The sequence below is a fragment of the Haliotis rufescens genome, unplaced genomic scaffold (assembly GCF_023055435.1).
Source record: "Haliotis rufescens isolate VD_foot unplaced genomic scaffold, xgHalRufe1.0.p SCAF_4, whole genome shotgun sequence".
Taxonomy (NCBI): Eukaryota; Metazoa; Mollusca; class Gastropoda; order Lepetellida; family Haliotidae; genus Haliotis; species Haliotis rufescens.
Window position 1 is genome coordinate 14185370 of NW_025964112.1, and position 22498 is coordinate 14207867.

The window sequence follows — 22498 nt, forward strand, 5'->3', positions numbered from 1 at the left end:
TATAATGTGGCTGGGGATTGAACCACCAACATTTCTCTATCCAGGCAAACACTCTATCCACAGAGGCAGTCAGAATACAATTGGCCTTTAAAGATGTTCTTCCAAGAAAATTGTCCCTACAGTGATTTGTAGCTGATGTCGGCTGCCTTGTTTTTATTGTTGTTCTTCTATTTAATCAAGTATCAGGGTTGTACAAGGAAGAATGTAAGTCTTGAATGGTGCATATACATTCATGTTACATGCTATTGTATATATAAATCTTCATGAAATTTGAAAGCTCAAAACAGCATATTCTGGTCCCTTATGAAGTTGCAACTTGTAATCTCCACATGTTCCTAAATATATATTTGCATTCATGACTTACTTGTGGATATATCAACTTGGTCTCGTTGCTATATGGAGAAATAATGCTGATGCGATGTTAAATTTTAACTCACTCACTCACTCCTAGTGAGTCCTATCAGCTGTGGTATATGTCGTGACATTGTTCAGTATTGCGAGAGGGTTTGCATGAAGTCAGTATCAGTTGGCTTCAGTCATTGCAACTGGTGATTACTCTTCATATTACCGTATTCAACAGAATAAACGCCCAGGGAACTCTCAAAATTTGAAATAGGAGGCTCTTACTAGAATATTATTTTGGTGAAAAAAACAGAGTTAAAAGATAAATTTTGTGGTTTATGCTCACAGCCTGAAATGTTTATATACGACAGATATGTTTTTTCAGAATTTAATTGCCCATAATTAAGGGTGAATACAACACAGGAGTATGTATTATAGGCGAATCAATAAGTCTTGTGTACATTGATCAACCGGAAGGGGTGCCAATTGGGATTGTTGACTTGCCAATATATTAGCAAATATCGCCGTGGGGGCTTATTAGAGAAGGGCGCTTATTACGTGGAAAACGGTAACCCGGGGAACCTTTCTCTGACATTCCTCCATCAGTGTTCCTCACAGTGTTCTGCCCAAGTCCAATCAAGGCTTCAACAATGCTGTGCTTCTCCTGAAGAATCAATTCTAATTCATCTGTCCACATTTCATTCTATTGTTATTTTTGTGTTATTTTCGTTGCGATGAATGCTTGGCAATCATCATCAAATAGTACCCAGAGTCGCACTAATAATTGTTATATCAGCAACTCTTGATTCACTTTGATGAAAGCATGCCTGATGATTGCTATTAAAGTAAGAGCTTCACTATACAAGTACTATAAATCCATGTGGGTATGTCTTAAGTGGTTTGTGTTTGTATGGATAGTACATATACTGAAATACTTTGAAAATGTATATTTGAATTTGTGTTATATTCGGCAAAATGACTGCAAAAGTCAAATTAAGTTATCTTACCTCCATGTGAGAATGTTGAAAATTGATTGGTTCGCGTGATCTTGATAAAATACTAGGTATCTCACCTGAGAGGGAAATAAATTTCTGAGCAGGAGAATAAGTCCCATTTTCCTCTCTACGAAGCCAAAAGCTGCATCTTGATTACGAGTCAATGAAAGTCATGTGACAAACCACAAGTTAACCACAGTTCAATCAAACAGATGTTTTTTATCAATTTTTAGTTTGCTTTTACTCTTTACAATGGCAGATTGAATCATGTTGGCAAGATAATTCATTGTAGCAGTATCACTTTGAGTATATGTGATTTTTATGCATCCCTTGTTAGGTTATATACAGCTCGCCGCCGGCTTGTGGAATAAAACCTAATGCAGGATGCATAAAACCACATGTCCCCCCATGACACTGCTACAACTAATATTTTTCTGTGTATTTTGGCATTAGGTAATCAAAAACTACAATGTTGTTAGGGTTTGAATCTCATTCAATGTATTTTGAGATTGACTTGAGTGAGTGAGTGAGTTTGGTTTTACGCCGCTTTTAGCAATATTTCAGCAATATCACGGCTGGGGACACCAGAAATGGGCTTCACACATTGTACCCATGTCAGGATTCGAACCCGGGTCTTCGGTGTGACGAGTGAACGCTTTAACCACTAGGCTACCCAACCGCCCCCGAGATGGACTTGAGCACAAAAGTACATATGTCTGATGATCGAAAACATGATTATGTGTCTTCATTGTGCATATAACCTTGTTGTCTTACAAGAGCAGGCTCTGATTTCATCAAAAATATTTTGAAAAAATGAGTCAGGATTGTTTTTTTCTTCCTTTCGTTGAGATATTGGTTACGATGAATCAGAAGAATGTGGTTATGATGAATCAGTGCTTGTGATTATTCACATTAATGTTATCATGTATCACGGTTATTTGTTTCATTGAATACTTCCTGCAGCTGAATTCAAACTTGTTTATCTTTGTTGTAAGATTGCAGTCCACCTGTGCAACATATTTCATCCAGACTTTCCAGTTAATTTTTCTTGTTCAGGTGAAAGTAATAGCTGTGAAGGCTTCTCTTGTCAAGCACAGATAACTGTGATACAATCTCTCACACATCATAGCATTCGTCTTGATTGATGACATTAGCCTAGACTCCATCCATTGTCCATGACATCACTATCTGATAACGTTACATCATCTGAACTATCATAGGCTGATTTCTGTGACACTTCTGAGCAGGGTTGATATTCATCATACGGTTTTTTTCAAATTTTAGTTCTTAAAATGACAAAAATATACAGAGTAACATTCTTGTAACTCAGAATGACAGAATATCTGTCCATCATGAATGATTGCCACCAAGGCTTGGGCTAACATCATTCATCCACTTGTGACATATCATGTGAATTCATGGAGCTTTTTAGTTATTATCTTATTGTGAAATGCCATTATCATAAGATACTTCATAGCAGTGCAAGGGCCAGACCCCACAGACTTTCGGCCCCACAATGTAGGTCGGTAGGTTGGAATAAAAATGAAAAATACATTCCAATTTAAAATATTTTGTTTGATTTCCTCAGAATGTTTAAAAAGTAGGGAAAAACATTAAGTGTTTTTTTAAAGATAAATTGTCAACTGGTTTTAGTTTTAATAATATATTTAAATTGATAGTGACAGTAAATGAGTTGGCAGAATAAAATAAACACTGCTTTTCATTATTTAATTATTATTTTGATATTTGAATTTTTGGGAGTTGGCAGACTCGTAAACCAAGTTTTAAAAAAAGTCCTGCTGAGAGTTACTTGATCGCTAGGTTCAGCAAGCCAACAAACAGACAGAGGGAGTGTGATCGAAACGTTGTTGAACTAACTGGAGTTCTAGTTTACACTTGAGTGTAATGTTCACCAGTGTTTGTATCTTTTCTGAAAATATTCACGAAGAAGAATGGTTTCAAAACAGTCACATATTTATGGCATGTTCAGTTTGTGAAATAGCTTTTGAGAAACTTATTTTTCTCCCGTCACTGAAGCAATAATGAAATGACAAGAAAATAAACCAACTCAATGATGGACAAATAGATGTGGGAAGCTTGGGATTTAAAGTAAACAAACATGTTTTGAATCCCATTACAGTTTACATACTATAGGCTCTGGAGTCCTGATTGATATGTATTCAGAAAACATGAAAACATTTTGTCTTGGAACATCTCTCACAGGAAAGACGACTGAACTGTGATGCCATGCGTATGGGTGTATTAAGCACATTTTTATGATCAAATAAGCTTGTTAAATTTTCTTTAGACTGACATAATACGCTTTTTGTAACGGTTGTTTATGTAACAGATTTTTAGAACTGATCCAAAATGGGGAATTTAATATTGATACCAACCGCTAAGGCTAATATAATCTTCTTTTAAATTTTGTAATTCAAAGGAAATAATCGTGTTCTGTTGAAATTATATATTTCATGCTGACAGTAACATTAAACAATATTGATAAGGTTAGTTTGTGCCCCCAGGGATTTCAATTAAAGTTGAAGCAACCTCCATGCAAGGTCTTTGGCAATGTAAAGTTTTGATGAATTTGATTGTCGCCATCCCTGAAAGTTTCTAGAGCTTGGTTATGTTTATCTCTTTGACCCAAATGTTAAGTGTGTATTTAGAAACAAATGTAGAGAAAATAGTCATTTAAAGAAATCCTGAACTTTAAGAACTTCGGTGTGAATATAGAATGGGTTTGAAACGTTCCATGAACTATCACTTATATTGATATCTTCTTATGCAGCTTTTGTTGTTTTGTTTTGAAATATTTGTTGATGAAGGTTTTAAGGGCATTGTCTTAATGTTATTTTATTGTCTCACAGTTGATTTGAATAAGTTATAAGTTTTTTATCTAAAACAAAAGAGAAATTCTGATAAAGTACGGAAAGTATTGACTTCAATATTTTTTACATTTATGGAGGTGAAAATGTAAAAGCTGTGTATATGCCTGTAGCATAGTGGATTTACACAAGTGTGCACAGCATTTTGTGCCTATCATATTTATACAGAGGTAGACCAATAAAGTTGCAAAAGACAGAACTGATGTTTTCAATAATATATTTTGATTTTGTTCTATAATCAACACTACCATCATTTTAAAAGTAATTATTCCCATTCTGATCTTGTTATGAACAAACTTTGGGAAGTATTGTTTTCTGAGTTTTCTCAAAATGTCACACAATAAAACTTTTCAGAATAACAGGACTTTTCAGGAAATTGATGTGTGTTTTCCATATTGACCTGTCTGTGGTGATATATTGATAGCTGTGTCAGGAGAATACAGTGTATCTATTGAGCAGACATGTCTGTAATTAAGGTTCATCGGAACACAGAGAGCCATGGCTTCCTGTGGTACATTCAACTGCTAATAGCCTCGCTTCCTGCCCAATTTCACCTGCCACCAGGGGGAGCCTACATCTCTCGGCATACATGTGGGGTAACGCCAAACTCTCACCCACATGGTCTTAAAAAAATATATTTCGATGGGTGGTGTGAATTTGTTTTGGTAAAAAAAGGGGTGGACTAAATTTTTGTGGGTATTTGTCAGTGTTTTTATGTATGCAGTCTCCAGTAGTATACAGTATAAAACCTCAGCATATTTCCGAGTCTGTTTGCGTTTAATGCTAAAACCTATGCAGTCAGACCAAACCGTAACGACCTTTTATTACCTATTAACCCTGATATAGTCAGACTGGTATATATAAAAGTAATACAGTTTTAGAGATCACGGTTTTACAGTGGACACACCTGGATAATGGCCCATGTTTTTTTTCTGCCTGCTCCCGATTATTGACAAACTGCCATGATACATGTGGAATATTGCTGACCCCTGTGTTAAAGGGTCAGGATGTCAACCGTTCTGAATCTTTGTTTGTAAACAATAACCGATAATTCCCGTTACTAGGTTTCTCTGCTCTGCTCGTCTTATTCCATTTCTGCTCCAGTGACCACACAGCGGATGTAGGCTTATCACATGACTGGACTTACCTTGTAAAACAACAAATAAATGCGAACAGGTGGGCCTAATGTTAGTGTGCTTTACATAGTGTTTTGCATAATTATATAGATATACTTCTACAACTGTGACAGTGAGGTGCATGACAATTGTGCTTTATACATCAAATTGATGGTATTCACTAGCTCTCTGGTCTTGGAGGATAAATAGGCAAATGGAAATAGTACTTCTCACTTGAGGATATTTTTGCAATGAAAGTTAAACATTTCGAAATGCATGTTTATCTAAGTGTGTAGACTTGTCCAAAATGAAACATGAAGACTGAAACTCGTTTACTCTGTCGGCTTCACTGTGAGGAGCTCTGTTGTTTGGGTTTGAGAATTGAAACAGGCATGTGACGTCCCACTCGGAAATTATTTTCTTACGCGATTTAAAAACACAGAACCATTCAACGTACTGTCCCTTTAAACAAGACTTGACTAATCTGGCCAATCTATCTCTATGATAACTAATTACTGTATCCAATTGTTGCCTCACTAGGTAGACAGTGAAATCTCATTCAGAGACATTTATCCAAACATTGCCTTTGAGATAATCTTTCTAGGAGTGTCAGTATATCTTAAGAGGGACATGATTCCACATCCCTGATTTGTTAATCTGGTAATTTATTGATCCGGATGATTTCTCAAGGATTGATTTCCGGTTTACTGAGGTTTAGGAATAAATGTGTGTGTCAGTCGGTGGCCAGACAATCAAACTATTCCTAACCCTGATACTCGTATCTTTTCACCGTGTCAAACCAATCTAAGTTTGATGGACCTGCGTACTTGCTCGCTATCGTCTGTGCAGATGTTTAATTATATATTGAGCCCTGTGATTACTCCTGAGCAGTGCCAAACAGTGTGTGTATATTTGTAGGTGTGCATAAAGGTGTCGCCACACGCTGCAGACAGCTACTGCTTGTGTGACATGCATTGTACATGCACTTTAGTGCTTTCATTACCTGTTGTGTCGTGCAGGAAATGCAACGTGCAACATCTCACCATCAAAACTGATCGTGTTGCAGGAAAAAACGGGCTGATAATGGCGACAGAGTGGAAATCTGGCGTCAATACCGGTAGTTCTTGACACTTTGAATGAATTTGTTCAAACCAAGACAATTCTTAAGATAGAATCCATCTGAATTATTAACATTAAATTTGATTTTATAGTTGTCTGGTTTAGACTGGGTTTGTCGGCCTAGTTGTTTAGACTGGTATTATACTCATTTTGGCTATCTTCTTTGTCTGACATGAGAAAGTGTTGAAGAGAAAATGTCAAATTTGTTTCAGAGAATTGCAGTAAAGAATTTTTTTTGTAACAACCAAACTCATTGTTCTGAATTGATTTATCAATGATTTAAGTGTGTGTGGAAACCAATTTTAAACAAACAATTGGTTAACATTCCACATCATTGTAAAGCCCTTATTTTTTTTCAATTCAAAGATATTACGTGATAATGTAACAATAAGGCAACAAAACCCTTTCCATTACCACAAAATCTCTTCTAACAGCAGAGTCCATTGTACAATTCCGACTATGTCACTATCAAATATCAATTACCGGTACTTTCTTTGGAAATTTCAAATTCCAATTTGCGAATGAATACAGTTGTAGACCATGTGCTGAATATCAAACACAAGAAACGCCAAGACAAATCTCTGATCACTTCACTCTGCAAAACACACTTTTGACTTAAGAGTTAATGGGTAAGAGTGAGTGAGTGAGTGAGTATGGTTTTACGCCGCTTTTAGCAATATTCCAGCAATATCACGGCTGGGGACACCAGAAATGGGCTTCACACATTGTACCCATGTCGGGAATTGAACCCGGGTCTTCGGCATGGCGAGCGAACGCTTTAACCACTAGGCTACCCGACTGCCCCCTAATGTGTAAGAGAGTCTACCAGGCACTAACATTAGGGCATGGCTGGTTCTGTAGTATAAAGATGCTTGTTTGTCATTATGAGCCAGGACAGTGGGTCAGGGGTTTGATATGCACTACCCAGGCCTGTTCTCCAACATTGACAAGCCATGCTACATTTGAGAAACTGTTAAATGCAGCATTAAACCTTAGATTCTGTTTCACAGTCCCTGAACCTTAAGCTTTCACTTCCACCCTGCCCTCACTGTAATTCTATAGCCCTTGATGAAGCAAGTCCACTAGACTAACATCTAGTCTCTGAAATGAACATACAGTACAGAAAAAAACAGTTGTTCAGTTATCTTAATAAAAATATAATAAAAAGGGGCCCAGAGACTCTCTTCATTTGATACTGCAGTAATCTAGACTTGCCAAACATTATAGACTTGCATGGGCTGTATTTGATATATATTTGTATCAGGGTCTGTAAGACAGACTACAAGTCCACATTTACCACAGATTCTGAATCACCCCTCTCACTGGGGTTCCTTTTCAGTTTGAATGGAATTGTTTGTTTCAATCAACATTATTTTTTTTAGAGACTATTAGTGTTAGTCTACATTACTCATGCACTCACTAACTTGACAACAATTGGGAACATAACAAAATGTCAGAAGATGTGAATCAGTTTACTCATCCTTTGCTAATTTTATGATGGCATGAGCAAGTTAGATTAAAATATGTCTTATGCAGAGGAATATTTGGATAGAGTCGAAAAAAGTTGAAGGAAAAATCTACATTTTGTTCCTCACAACAACTCTGAATACAAGGGGGCCGTCGGGTAGCCTAGTGGTTAAAGCGTTCGCTTGTAACGCCGAAGACCTGGGTTCGGTTCCCCTCATGGGTACAATGTGTGAAGCCCGTTTCTTGTGTTCCCCACAGTGATATTGCTGGAATATTGCTAAAGTGGCGTAAAACCATACTCACTCACTCACTCACTCACTCACTCACTCACTCACTCACTCACTCACTGAGTACAAGATTGCAGGCGTTCTATCAGGTGTCAGGACCTGTTGCAAGGGAGATTTATTATTCTACATCTAAAGTGAAAATGAAATGCCACATGTTGCCATGGAACTAATATGTAATTCAAAGTTATTGATTCACTTGTCAATCAGTAAGTTTGATCCAAAACATTTCAGACAGCTTATGAGTACATAACCCTTTTATAACCTCAGTGTATTTATTTAACAGCTGGTCTGACAGTGTGAAGAATAACTCACCAACTTAAAATAAAAGATCTGATTTCACCTTCGTTTTTTCAGTTGTTTTGGAAAGGAACTGATGACTATATAGAGAATCTCACCCAAGTGTCTTTTGATATCAAAATACATGAGGGTAACATTATCTATATATTATCCAAAATGATTCCTCCAACTTTTTCAGTTTGTAATCAGTAATAAGCAATGATTCCAATGTGTGTACAAAGTACAAAAAACCAGCTTCAGTGACATAAGTGATGTCATTTGACTTTTTTAGAACCTTGAGAAAAAGGATATTTTATTCCAGAGATAATTTTTGCATCCTTTTTTCTTACGGAATCCTGAACTCTTTTGTCTTAAGTCTAGGACCTGTGTTACAAACCATCATCCCTATTCCCCACCCTATCCCACTCTCTGACCCCTCAGGCCTGTGATACCCGTGTTACCTCACCCCCATTTCTTCCCTTTCCTTATCCTACATCTCTGTGACCTATGCTTCCAACCCTCACCCCTACTCTCACCCTATATTTCTTACCTCATCCTTTGTATATCCAACAATTTTACCCTATGGCCTGTGCTACAACCCTCACCCCTACTCTCACCCTATATTTCTTACCTCATCCTTTGTATATCCAACAGTTTTACCCTATGGCCTGTGCTACAACCCTCACCCCTACTCTCACCCTATATTTCTTACCTCATCCTTTGTATATCCAACAGTTTTACCCTATGGCCTGTGCTACAACCCTCACCCCTACTCTCACCCTATATTTCTTACCTCATCCTTTGTATATCCAACAGTTTTACCCTATGGCCTGTGCTACAACCCTCACCCCTACTCTCACCCTATATTTCTTACCTCATCCTTTGTATATCCAACAGTTTTACCCTATGGCCTGTGCTACAACCCTCACCCCTACTCTCACCCTATATTTCTTACCTCATCCTTTGTATATCCAACAGTTTTACCCTATGGCCTGTGCTACAACCCTCACCCCTACTCTCACCCTATATTTCTTACCTCATCCTTTGTATATCCAACAGTTTTACCCTATGGCCTGTGCTACAACCCTCACCCCTACTCTCACCCTATATTTCTTACCTCATCCTTTGTATATCCAACAATTTTACCCTATGGCCTGTGCTACAACCCTCACCCCTACTCTCACCCTATATTTCTTACCTCATCCTTTGTATATCCAACAGTTTTACCCTATGGCCTGTGCTACAACCCTCACCCCTACTCTCACCCTATATTTCTTACCTCATCCTTTGTATATCCAACAGTTTTACCCTATGGCCTGTGCTACAACCCTCACCCCTACTCTCACCCTATATTTCTTACCTCATCCTTTGTATATCCAACAGTTTTACCCTATGGCCTGTGCTACAACCCTCACCCCTACTCTCACCCTATATTTCTTACCTCATCCTTTGTATATCCAACAGTTTTACCCTATGGCCTGTGCTACAACCCTCACCCCTACTCTCACCCTATATTTCTTACCTCCTATATTTCTTACCTCACCCTTTATATATCCAACAGTTTTACCCTATGACCTATGCTACCAACCCTTACCCCTACTCTCACCCTATATTTCTTACCTCATCCTTTGTATATCCAACAATTTTACCCTATGGCCTGTGCTACCAGCCCTCACCCTTCTCTCACCCTATTTCTTACCTTTTCCTAATCTTACCTCTGCCTATTGTCCGTGTCACCCACCCTCACTCACCCTGACCCCACCCCTATTTCTTACCCCATCCCAATCTAATCTCTGCCCTACGGCTCTCAGCCCTTAACACCAACAACGTATCGGATCACACATATGTATATATGTGCAGTCAACACAACAGTCACTTCACCTGGTTTTGTGTTAACAAGCATCCGTTTTGTAATATATATCAATAGGTAACCAACACCTCCAAAAAATCAATACATGTTTGGATTATCAAGTTCTAGTTCCGGGGAGACAGCTATAAATCAAGTGTCAAGCTGCATCAGAAGTCATCAAGCACTGTGGTATTGATGGCACACATTTTACCACAGAAACCTTGACATGTCGGAGGCAAATAGATAGCTGATGACAGCTGGTTATAAACATACCACCATGTGTGCAGGCTGGGTAGGAGACACATAGTGACCCTGTACCTATATACATGTCCACACCACTCAGCAGCCCTCCTGAGTGACTGACCCAGAGAGATTGCCTCAAGCTGGGAACCCTCTCTTTGAGTAATGAGTAAAGAAGGCCACCCTCCTGAATGTGCCCTCTCCTGATTCCAGTACAGGGATTCTCTCCTCCAGCACAGGAGACCTCCAACCAGCTATCCTGTGTGCGATTCCTGCACACTCAACCAACGGCTGCCATTGCTATATTTAGCATTTCTTGCAGTATCTAATTCACCACTATTTGGCAGTGTTGGGATTACCATGGCAGATAGGAAACAGGGAGCTCAATCAGCGGAACAAGTATGATAAACAATTTATACTCCAATTTACACATTTTTTACCTTTTTCACCATTTTCACCATTTTCTAACCTTATTTGCACGTGCACCAGTTATTAGACAGCAAAGGGATGTTGTCATGTTCATTTTGATTCTTCCAGTGGGTTGATGTCTCTGGTTACACAGGCGACCTATGTTGTTGGTGGGGATGTATGTGTGGTATATAACCTGTATGGTAGGCCTATATTCACCACAAGGCCATATTCTAGTCAAGTAGCTCAGATTTCATTGATCAATCCGATATTTGAGCTTAGTGATGGCCATTCAGCTGAACAATATCAATCACGTGTGTGTCAATTTAAAACCCATTTGTTCAGATTGAAGAACTGTGGTTTTCATTGTATTGAGGGTATTGATACATGTTCTTGTTCTGGGTTATCCATTGGAAATATTTGCCTTTCATGACTAAAGACATAGTTAAGTCAAGCCGTGGTGATTTGGCATGTCTTTCATTATTTTCATCTGACAGAATTAGTCGTGATTGAGGAATAACAACAATTCATTTGATTATAGACAAAATTGATGAGTTTATCCTCCCAATAGAATATTCTGTGTTTTCGCCACATTCCACATTATTCTGGCTAGAAGATGAAGTGATAAATAAAATATTCATGAAAAGACATGTTACAGAACAATCTGCTGGACCAGATTTCAAGCCATGGTTTTAACAGCACCCACTGAGACCTTGATCGTTCAACCAGTTTCCATCAATTATTTAACATTCTAACATATTTCTTACTTATCAGGAAGATCCATACTGAAAGTAATTTAATTCACAGATTTGAGTTACAATGTGAGAAATGTACCTGATGGACATGTTTTCTTGAATGTTTACATATAAAACTGCATATTGCTGACACATTGAGATATGATAATTTTGGTCAAGCATTTTCAGTGGGTATGCGTGTATCTTGCAGTCCAGGAGTAGGAAAGTTGTGTACACAAGTGCAGGGTTGTATTAATTGCAAAATATGAATCTGGTATTACGAAGACCTTATTAAATGTAAATCTGTCTGTTTTGAAATTATATCAATATGTGTATACGTCTCATGGTACAGAAATATCAGAATGGGAATTTGGATTTAGGGAGTTATTGGTATGGAAATCAAGAATCAATACACAATTTAAATATCTAAGGGTGAGTTAATGAAAAAATTGAAACCCCAGGTTAAATTATTCTGGCACTTATTAGGTAATCTGACATCCACTTGAAGCTTAAGTAGTGTTTGTCAATCTTCTTGTCAGCGTGGACTGCCGGCAGGCACAGTTCTCATGACACCATCGGAAGCATGTGATAACTCCATGTGTGAGTGAGTGAGTGAATGAGTGAGTTGGGTTAAACGCTGCTTTTAACAGTATTCCAGTTATATAACGGCGTGTCAGCTTAATGTTGGAGGAAAGCCCGAAGTGATGCAGGTCTCAGACATTTACCGCATCTGTGAAACACATGAGCACGGGTATGGTGCTGACAAACCTAGAAACATAATCAGGGCGAACCGGAATTCGAACCCACAATCATAGGTTTTTGGCGTGCCTAAGGGACGCAACTCTGCATAGCGAATCGCGGCGCCCTAGACGACTGGGCCACCAATGCCCCCAACTCCATGTGTGAACAGTAGCATCATGCGATGTCCACATGCTGATTTAAACATGTGGTGTTGGCAGTTCAGTTTGTGGTCTGATGTCTGTATATGATGTGATGTGTCTGTGTTGAAGATGGCAATGTAGTGAGAGAGACATGTACACTCAAACAACATGTAGAGAAAGATCTGACACACTTGACAATGAGAAGGAATATGGGATATAAAACAGTTGACTATGACAAAGAATGTGGATATATAACAGTTGGCTATGACAAGGAATGTGGATATATAACATTTGGCTGTGACAAAGAATGTGGATATATAACAGTTGACTATGACAAGGAATGTGGGATATATAACACTTGACTATGACAAGGGATGTGGGTTATAAAACCATTGACTATGACAAGGAATGTGGAATATATAACCGTTGATGATGACAAGGAATGTGGATATATAACAGTTGACTATGACAAAGAATGTGGATATATAACAATTGACTGTGACAAGGAATGTGGGATATATAACAGTTGACTATGACAAGGAATGTGGGATTTATAACAGTTGACTATGACAAGGAATGTGGGATATATAACCATTGCCTATGACAAGGATTGTGGGATATAAAACTGTTGGCTATGACAAGGAATGTGGGATGTAAAACTGTTGGCTATGATAAGGAATGTGGGATATATAAGAGTTGACTATGACAAGGAATGTGGATATATAACAGTTGACTCTGACAAGGAATGTGGGATATAAAACTGTTGGCTATGACAAGGAATGTGGGATATATAACAGTTGACTATGAAAAGGAATGTGGGATATAAAACTGTTGGCTATGACAAGGAATGTGGGATATATAACAGTTGGCTATGACAAGGAATGTGGGATATAAAACTGTTGGCTATGACAAGGAATGTGGGATATGTAACAGTTGACGATGACAAGGAATGTGGGATATAAAACTGTTGGCTATGACAAGGAATGTGGGACATATAACAGTTGACTATGACAAGGAATGTGGGATATATAATAGTTGACTATGACAAGGAATGTGGGATATAAAACTGTTGGCTATGACAGGGAATGTGGATATATGTGACAAGGACTTTTTTGTTATATCAAGTGAACGTTTAGTGATTCTAGAAAGTTTTTCTTGAGGCAAGCTAGCTAAATAGTTTACACAGAAGTCGTGAATCAGACCAATAAAATACAGTTGGTCTTTATACTTGATGAGGTTGAGGTCCGTAAGCTTGGCACTTGAGAGGCCCTAGGGAGTGCCTTGCTTGGCCACCCACACTGACACATGGTGGGATCTATGTTGTGGTATCTTTGTAGATTACTCATTCGTTTGGTAGTAAGAGGGTACCCAGTTAGAGTTCAATTATTCTCCCAAGGAGGTAGAATGTTTATCCTTAGTTAACAAAACACATCACCATGAAAGCTATGCTACCCAAGAGCCACAGTCGTTCCTTGTTAAGAAAGAGACTTACACTTGGACCCAGCTAGTCTAAGATGATATACTTTTTATGAAAATTAGACCTGGGCGAAGACCATTCTTTCCAAGACCTGATTTTAAGATCACACTTTCAATTTTGAGGTCAGTTGAGTGCAATGATATGGCATATTAAGGTGTGTTCTGAAGGTTAAGTGCCAAAGGTCAAGACAGATGCTTGTGAGAGAGATATGATTAAAGTTGATCGTTTCTGTCTGTGACTTATATAATAGCCTCCATTTTCATCACCTTCACAGACAAATCTAGCTGTGATATGTTTGATTGATTCCTAACTAACAGGTGATGAAAATACTCCAATTTAGTTCTCGGCTTAACATAATTAGCAGGTTAAGAATGACCACGATCTATTGACTTGAGAGTTGAGCCTCGTCTCAACAGGAAATAGAATTGTACTGCTGTACAATGCAATTGTATACAATACAATGTACAAACATGGTAGTGTTGGGAAATGTTAATGTTTTCACTGAAGAGAATTGAAAAAAAACATACATTAATTAAAGACATTCTTTCTCAGTACCCACTCAGTAATGGATTGAGTGTCGGTGGTTAGATGCTCTGGCTGCGTCATACCAAAAGACTTTAAAAGGTTATTTAGGGGATAAAACAAGGCTTGGAGTCCGCATTCTGTGTCTAAGTGGGGTGTCCATGATAAACTGTGGCAAGGTAACTCAGTAGGCTGGAACTATAAAAGCAGGTTTAGTTCAGACTTGTACAAGCAGTTCAATCTTATTTATATTGTAAATATGGTTGATTGTTTGAAATGTAATACCTGATAGCCATATTCCAGATAAACACTCAATACAGTAAACTATGGTTATAACGAACTCGAGGGGACCAAAAATTTTAGTTCGTAATAACCGTAGTTCGTTATAAGCATGCATACAGTATATATACAACAAATGGTCGGGACTAAAAAATAAGTTCTTAATATGGGTGAGTTCGTTATAAGTGTGTTCGTTATAAACGCAGTATACTGTACTTGTCAGAGCAAGGGATGATTGATCAAATAAGCCATGCATTGATATATGTTTTAATGGCAATACACATACAAGAAGTAAACATGTTAATAGTTAACACTGATAATTTCAACAGGTTAAATACATCCAAAAGACTTCATTAGCAGGATACAGTACTGATATACCAACACATTTTGTGATGTATAGAATAAGTTTTCATCATATAATAAATATATCAAATTTGTTGAGATAGTAATTGGTTACAACTACCCAAGCAATGCTAACCTAGGAAAAGGTGGATGTTTAACCTTTGCCAGCATGTCAGATAGGGCCGGGAAGTCTATATTGGTAGAAGGTAAGGTAGGTTTGCTGTTAAACGCTGCACTCAGCAATATTCCAGCTATATGACGGCGGTCTGTAAATAACCGAGTCAGGACCAGACAATCCAGTGATTGATATCACGAGCATCGATCCAAGCAATTGGAATATGATGACATGAATCAACCAAGTCAGCGAGTCGGACCACCCGATCCCGTTAGTTGCCTCTTACGACAAGCATAGTCGCCTTTTATGGCAAGCATGGGTTGCTGAGGACCTATTCTAACCCGTATCTTCACGGGTCTGGAAGGTATTGGTCATCATCGTACTCTAACAATGCTGTTGCAGTATGCCCATGATGGTCATCCAGACCTGTTGTCAGTGTATTGCTGTTTGTTGTTGCTGAGTGAGTGAGTGAGTATGGTTTTACGCCGTTATTAGCACTATTCCAGCAATATCACGGCGGGGGACACCAGAAATGGGCTTCACACATTGTACCCATGTCGGGAATCGAACCCGGGTCTTCGGCGTGACGAGTGTTGTTGTTGAAGTGCAGCTCTGTATGGTATGGTGATTTCTAGGTGAGAATACACATGGTCGCGCATCATATATTGTATTTGTCTAAATAGTTCGTTTTTTAAAAGTAAGGATAACTGTGACTCAACAAAAAAGATTTCCATTTCGTCTAATGTAGTCAGCTTTCTGGAAAGTTGAATGGTCACCATTCTGTGATTTTCTGAAAGCGGTTTTCTCGTTAGTTTACAACAAGGGGAGCTTCAGGATTAAGATGACCTCATCTAGTTTTGCTGTCGAATGCTAAGGGATAAAGCAACCTTGTATATGCCTTAAGTCAAATTCGGGAGTGGCTGAATGACCTCATCTTGTTCCTGAACGAGATATTTTAGAAGCAGTTATATTAAGGCAATGCTGCAAATTGTACATGATAAACCTGTTAAATGAATACAGAACCATCCAGGCTATGGCATTATTACGTAAAGTTTGAAGCTTTGGATTTGTTTCTCAGTTTCAATGGCAGCTTTTTGCCTTCGTCTGAAATTGGGCCATGTGCTATTGATTTTACACAAGGTCCATTTCAGATTTTGACTCGATTTCAGAGCATAGTGTAAAGGCTGGCTTTGGGTAGTTTACTGGAACTTTTATCAGCAAAAAGCAATTGATATTGATTTGAGTTAACTAAATTTTGCTTCAAATATTTGGCTTCATTCAAGATGTTGGCAAGCTGGAGTGGAGCCAGCATGTCAAGAGACTTTCCTGCAGCATGTCATCACAATGTGGAATTAATGAGTTTGGTTTGTACAGGGTTCTAATGATCCAGCCTGGTTTAGATGCTCTCTTGTGGAAAATAAATGCACGGGGAAGGATTTAAGTGCTGGCTTGTTGACAAACATAATACACTTCTGTTGCCATAGGCAAATTGAAATTGAATACTATTTTTCATCTAACATTGAAATTCAGATTCCGTTATTCACATGTGTGACATTGTCTTGAATATAGGGTCCATTTGCCAAATGTTAGTGCTTAGAAAAAGTATTCCAGGAACACAAATCTTGGTCACAGTGTTGTCCAGCTGTATATGATTATAGTTAATAAGATAACAAAATTCCCATGATATGTATAGGTCAATGTATATCAATGGATGGCTGTAAATTTATAAGTGAAACTTTGTAGGCCATAAGTTCAGTCGAAATAGCCTACGGCTCACTTGTGTTGTCACGTGACTGTATAACTTACTTTAGGGAGAACACAACAGACCCTTCATCATTTTCACTTGTCTCAGACTAGCAGACAAGTGGTCGTGTCAAACCTGTAATTTTGTGTGCATATTTGTCTCACCAGGACAAGAAAGCGACAAGTCAGATATATACAAAGACCTGACCAATGAGCCGGGCACAGTGGTAGAGCTCCTGCTACTCAGTCTTCCTGATCGCATCAGATTGTACCTCAGTAAATGAATCTTAGCCACAGGCTACTTTCCAAATCAGTAGCTTTTCTCAAGAAGGAAAAGTAATACAATTGAATTTCCCCAAATCCGTGGTATCTGAGAATAATCAGTTTTCGGTTTGACTGCGTTCATCAGTCAGAACATCCTGAAGAGGAAAAGCTCCTTTGTCCACTTTTCAGCAGTGAGGCTGTAATTCTCCAAGGAATCCTTCACCCTGGAAGCGTAAATAACTCTGTGTTTGAGAGGCAGTTTGTGCTTTGACAGGTTTCTGTTACTCTGACACTTGAAGTGGCTTATGGGTGTTGGAATGTATTACTGATAAACCAACTTAGTATATGGTTGTACTGGGGAGATACATTGTGTTTGTACTGGTCACATTCTGTATTGTTGTACTGGTCACATTCCATTTTGTTGTACTTCCGTTTGGTTGTACTGGTCACATTCCATTTGGTTGTACTGGTCACATTCCGTTTGGTTGTACTGGTCACATCCAGTTTGGTTGTACTGGTCACATTCTGTTTGGTTGTACACACGAGATAATACATTACCAGAATGTACTGGTACTTGATTGATTATGATGTTTGAGTATAAGTAGGGAATATTTATGAGTTGTTTGTCATTAGCAAAAAAAATACTTTTATCACAACTTTTAAGTACCAAAACTATTCCTAGCTTTCTCTCCTCTTGATCAATTCAGATGTAAGTGAAATCAATAAACAAGGAAAATATATGTTCATTGAAGGTCTGGCTTGTATCGGCGAGCCATGCATAACTGCAGTCTCACTCATACTGAGGTAGAATTACATAGTTTCAGAGGCCATATATTATTAACAATATTATTATACAGTGTGACAAGTGGCATTTGCATATTTTCTTGATTTTATCATCCACTTGTGATAAGACATTGTCTATGACCTTCACAAACTTGAAAATAAGGTTAAGTATATTTACAATTACCATCAGTCAAAGTTTTGACAAGAAGTGATATATGTATGTGAGGGCAAGTACAAGTGTTTGTCCAACAACTGAATTGTTTCACTCTGTTGCTGGGCACGGGTGGAATCTTGCCCCACATCATGCTCTACTGTATACTGATCTCAATTACCATCTAGTCTCTGACATGAAAATATTTTAACGAAATAAACAGTTGTTAAATTATAGGTATAAAATATAATAGAAAGGAGCCCAGAGACTTTCTTCATTTTCAGATCTAGACTTGCCCAATATTATAGACTTGCATGGGCTGTATTAGATATATTTGTTTCAGGGTCTGTATGACAGACTACGTACCAGGAGATCAGTTTGGTTGTACTTCAGGGAAACATGTTACAGGTTACAGTTACCTGACAACTACTTCTGTATTGCTACCATTTTCCTAAAAAAAACATGTTCATAGTATGTTTTCAGAAACAGGACAGATGTTGGTGAACTTTTGATCATATGGGTTAAACTTGTAAAGAACAGTATATTCTGTAATCTGTCTGTTAAGAGCATATAGTGTTGTTGATGAGAAAATTCCTATGTCAATGTAGAGATATGTGTGTATCAGACGTCTGTGCAAAAGGTTGGTGAGGATTCTTGCGTTTTTGTGTCCTTGACCTTGATATCTCTTACATTATCACGACTAGTACAACTGGATACAAACATTATCTGAATGGAACAACCAGGGATGTGTCCTTAAATATACACATCATGTCTCCCATCTTTGTGTGTTTAGCATTATATTTATTGGAAGCTGGATTACAAACTTTGAGGATTATGTGTATCAAATGGCTTTTGTGCATTTAGAAGTTCTTTTGATCTGAAATTTGCCTTTTAGTTTTCAGTTTTAAACAAGTTCATTTTAAGATTGGTAACATTTTCTGACAGGATACACTGATGTGAAAGGATCTTAAAATCCATACATCAATATAAATCAGATGTGGCATATTGAATAATGCAGTGTTTGGACCAACAATACTATATCATTCAGATCAGAAGTAGGGGTGGTCGGGTAGCCTAGTGGTTAAAGCATTCGCTCGTCACACCGAAGACACACACACCCACCACCACCACCACCACAGACACACACACACACACACACACACACACACATAATAGTGCAAAATATCAGTTTGATCAGCCAGCCTGTTGCCAGTGAAATATGTGTATTATCGATATTGTGGAAGAATTTTCCATTTTGAATTATTCTTGGTTTGGTGCCAGAAAACTTGAATACAACAACAACATTAATGTATAAACTAGCAAAATCATTTTTTATTCATTTCAGTGCATCAGTTTATTACTTCCAAAACAATTACATTAAAATGATTTATGCCAATCACATGAATGGACAGACACATGACAAAATGTTGAATCAGCTGGAATGTTATAATGTCTTTTTGTGCCATCTGTCTCAGATGCATTAGGTTTTCTTGTTCCACATTAAATACATCAGTCTGCCTTGTTCGATGTTCTGTTAGAAGCTGAATATTTGTCACAGGGTTAAGATTAGCAAGTTAATTTCATATTTGCCTTAAATTGTGAAAAATCCCTTGGGATAACAGTGTGACTAACCACTGTCGCTCTTTACAATCTGTAGACTACTTTCCTCCGTCGTTCAATTATTCCTACAACATTGATGGTAGATATTGGGTTTGTCTGTTCCATCTTAAGAGATTGTCCTTGGCTTTAGGTCAGTGAAATGACTCAGTAGGCTTGTCTCCCAATTCTAGATGTGTAACATCATTTATGCATGGCAGTGCACCACGTCTGCCTCTGCGTGGAACATCGGAAGTATCTCTAGTCCTTTCACACCAACTTAGAAGGCTGACAGAGGCTGCCTGGGCTTGATTCTCCTAATAAAGTCTGTCACTTGAAGGCAGATCTTCCTGTGATGAACATTAGGACTGAATATCTGAAGTGAGTGGGTGAACATCATCAGAAATGGCAAGCCAGATAGGCCCAGGGACAGTTCCACAAAGTGTTCATTGAGCCACGATTATCTAAGACCATATGCTCTTGAACTTACTTTACACAAACTAGTGTCCCTGGAGATTCCAGTTTAGAATAGGTCCCCAGCAACCTATGCTAGTTGTAAGAGGCGACTTCATGGATAGGTAGGTGGTCAGAGTTGGTGACTTGAAGGATAGAGTTGTCAGACTTAGTGATTTGATGGACAGAGCGGTCAGACATGGTGATGTGATGGACAGAGCGGTATGACTTGGTTATCTGATGGACAGAGCGGTCAGGCTTGGTGACTTGATGGATAGGGTTGTCAGACATGGTGATTTGATGGACAGGGTGGTCTGACTTGGTGATTTGATGGACAGGGTTGTCAGGCTTGGTGATTTGATGGACAGGGTTGTCAGGCTTGGTGATTTGATGGACAGGGTGGTCTGACTTGGTGATCTGATGGACAGGGTGGTCTGACTTGGTGATTTGATGGACAGGGTGGTCAGACATGGTGATGTGATGGACAGAATGGTCTGACTTGGTGACTTGATGGACAGGGTAGTCTGACTTGGTGATCTGATGGACAGGGTGGTCAGACATGGTGATGTGATGGACAGAATGGTCTGACTTGGTGACTTGATGGACAGGGTGGTCTGACTTGGTGATCTGATGGACAGGGTGGTCAGACATGGTGATGTGATGGACAGAATGGTCTGACTTGGTGATTTGATGGACAGGGTGGTCTGACTTGGTGACTTGATGGACAGGGTAGTCTGACTTGGTGATCTGATGGACAGGGTGGTCAGACATGGTGATGTGATGGACAGAATGGTCTGACTTGGTGATTTGATGGACAGGGTGGTCTGACTTGGTGACTTGATGGACAGGGTGGTCTGACTTGGTGACTTGATGGACAGGGTGGTCTGACTTGGTGACTTGATGGACAGAATGGTCTGACTTGGTGATTTGATGGACAGGGTGGTCTGACTTGGTGACTTGATGGACAGGGTGGTCTGACTTGGTGACTTGATGGACAGGGTGGTCTGACTTGGTGACTTGATGGACAGGGTAGTCTGACTTGGTGACTTGATGGACAGGGTAGTCTGACTTGGTGACTTGATGGACAGGGTAGTCTGACTTGGTGACTTGATGGACAGGGTAGTCTGACTTGGTGACTTGATGGACAGGGTAGTCTGACTTGGTGACTTGATGGACAGGGTAGTCTGACTTGGTGACTTGATGGACAGGGTAGTCTGACTTGGTGACTTGATGGACAGGGTAGTCTGACTTGGTGACTTGATGGACAGGGTAGTCTGACTTGGTGACTTGATGGACAGGGTTGTCAGGCTTGGTGACTTGATGGACAGGGTGGTCTGACTTGGTGACTTGATGGACAGGGTAGTCTGACTTGGTGACTTGATGGACAGGGTAGTCTGACTTGGTGACTTGATGGACAGGGTTGTCTGACTTGGTGACTTGATGGACAGGGTAGTCTGACTTGGTGACTTGATGGCATGTAATAGTATCCTGGTGACATGGAACCTTGTTCATAATATAAATCACTTGATAGTCTGGTCCAGACTCATACTGCTGGAATATTGCTGAATGTTACCAAGAAACAAACATAAAACAAACTGATGTCAGTCATAACTCCTGGAAATCATGAAATTAATGCATGAATGTCACCAAATTAATGAGCATGCCTTAACTCTGTCATGAAATTGATATGAGTAGCTCTGCCTTTGAACAATAAAACTAATCAGCAACCGATAATGCCAAGACTTGGAATTCCATAATAGAGTATGGGGTGACAACAGCTTGAATAATATCATTTGCTATCTTCACAACCTAACTTCAACTGATTGACATGTAATCTAACTTCAATGAAGTCAGAATCAGGAACTTTCAAATAATGCATTCAAATTAAAGATAGGTCGGGGCAGCAGCGAAAAGTGTACAGGTTCCAAGTGTTGTTTCTTGATTTGGCCTTTGAACATAAATGGACTGGGTTTTTTCACCAAGACTGCTCTTATACTGTTGAGCAGCATTTTGTTTGTAAAGAACAACCTCACCATCTTGCACAGTTGGAAACAGTCATAACAGCTTGATCGACTTGGTTAGATTTGGTAAGATTAGCGCTGTCTAAATCTAGCACTCAGTTACCTTGTTTATTGTTAGCTGTGTTACATATGTCATGGTTTCGCCCATATG

At 38.9% G+C, this 22498-nt stretch overlaps 1 protein-coding gene across 11 annotated transcripts in view; it reads left to right on the top strand.

Annotated features, from left to right (window-relative positions):
- LOC124140489 (dipeptidyl peptidase 4-like) overlaps positions 1 to 22498 on the top strand; it is a 544190-nt gene that overhangs the window by 419352 nt on the left and 102340 nt on the right. The window contains exon 1 of one of the 11 annotated variants that reach the window (XM_048382367.1): positions 10799 to 10977. The exons of the other annotated variants lie outside the window; for them this stretch is intronic. Within the exon in view, the coding sequence (XP_048238324.1) occupies positions 10939 to 10977 (39 nt within the window). The 5' untranslated portion in view covers positions 10799 to 10938. Of the gene's footprint in view, positions 1 to 10798; positions 10978 to 22498 lie in introns of those variants that run through there. 11 annotated transcript variants of the gene reach the window in all.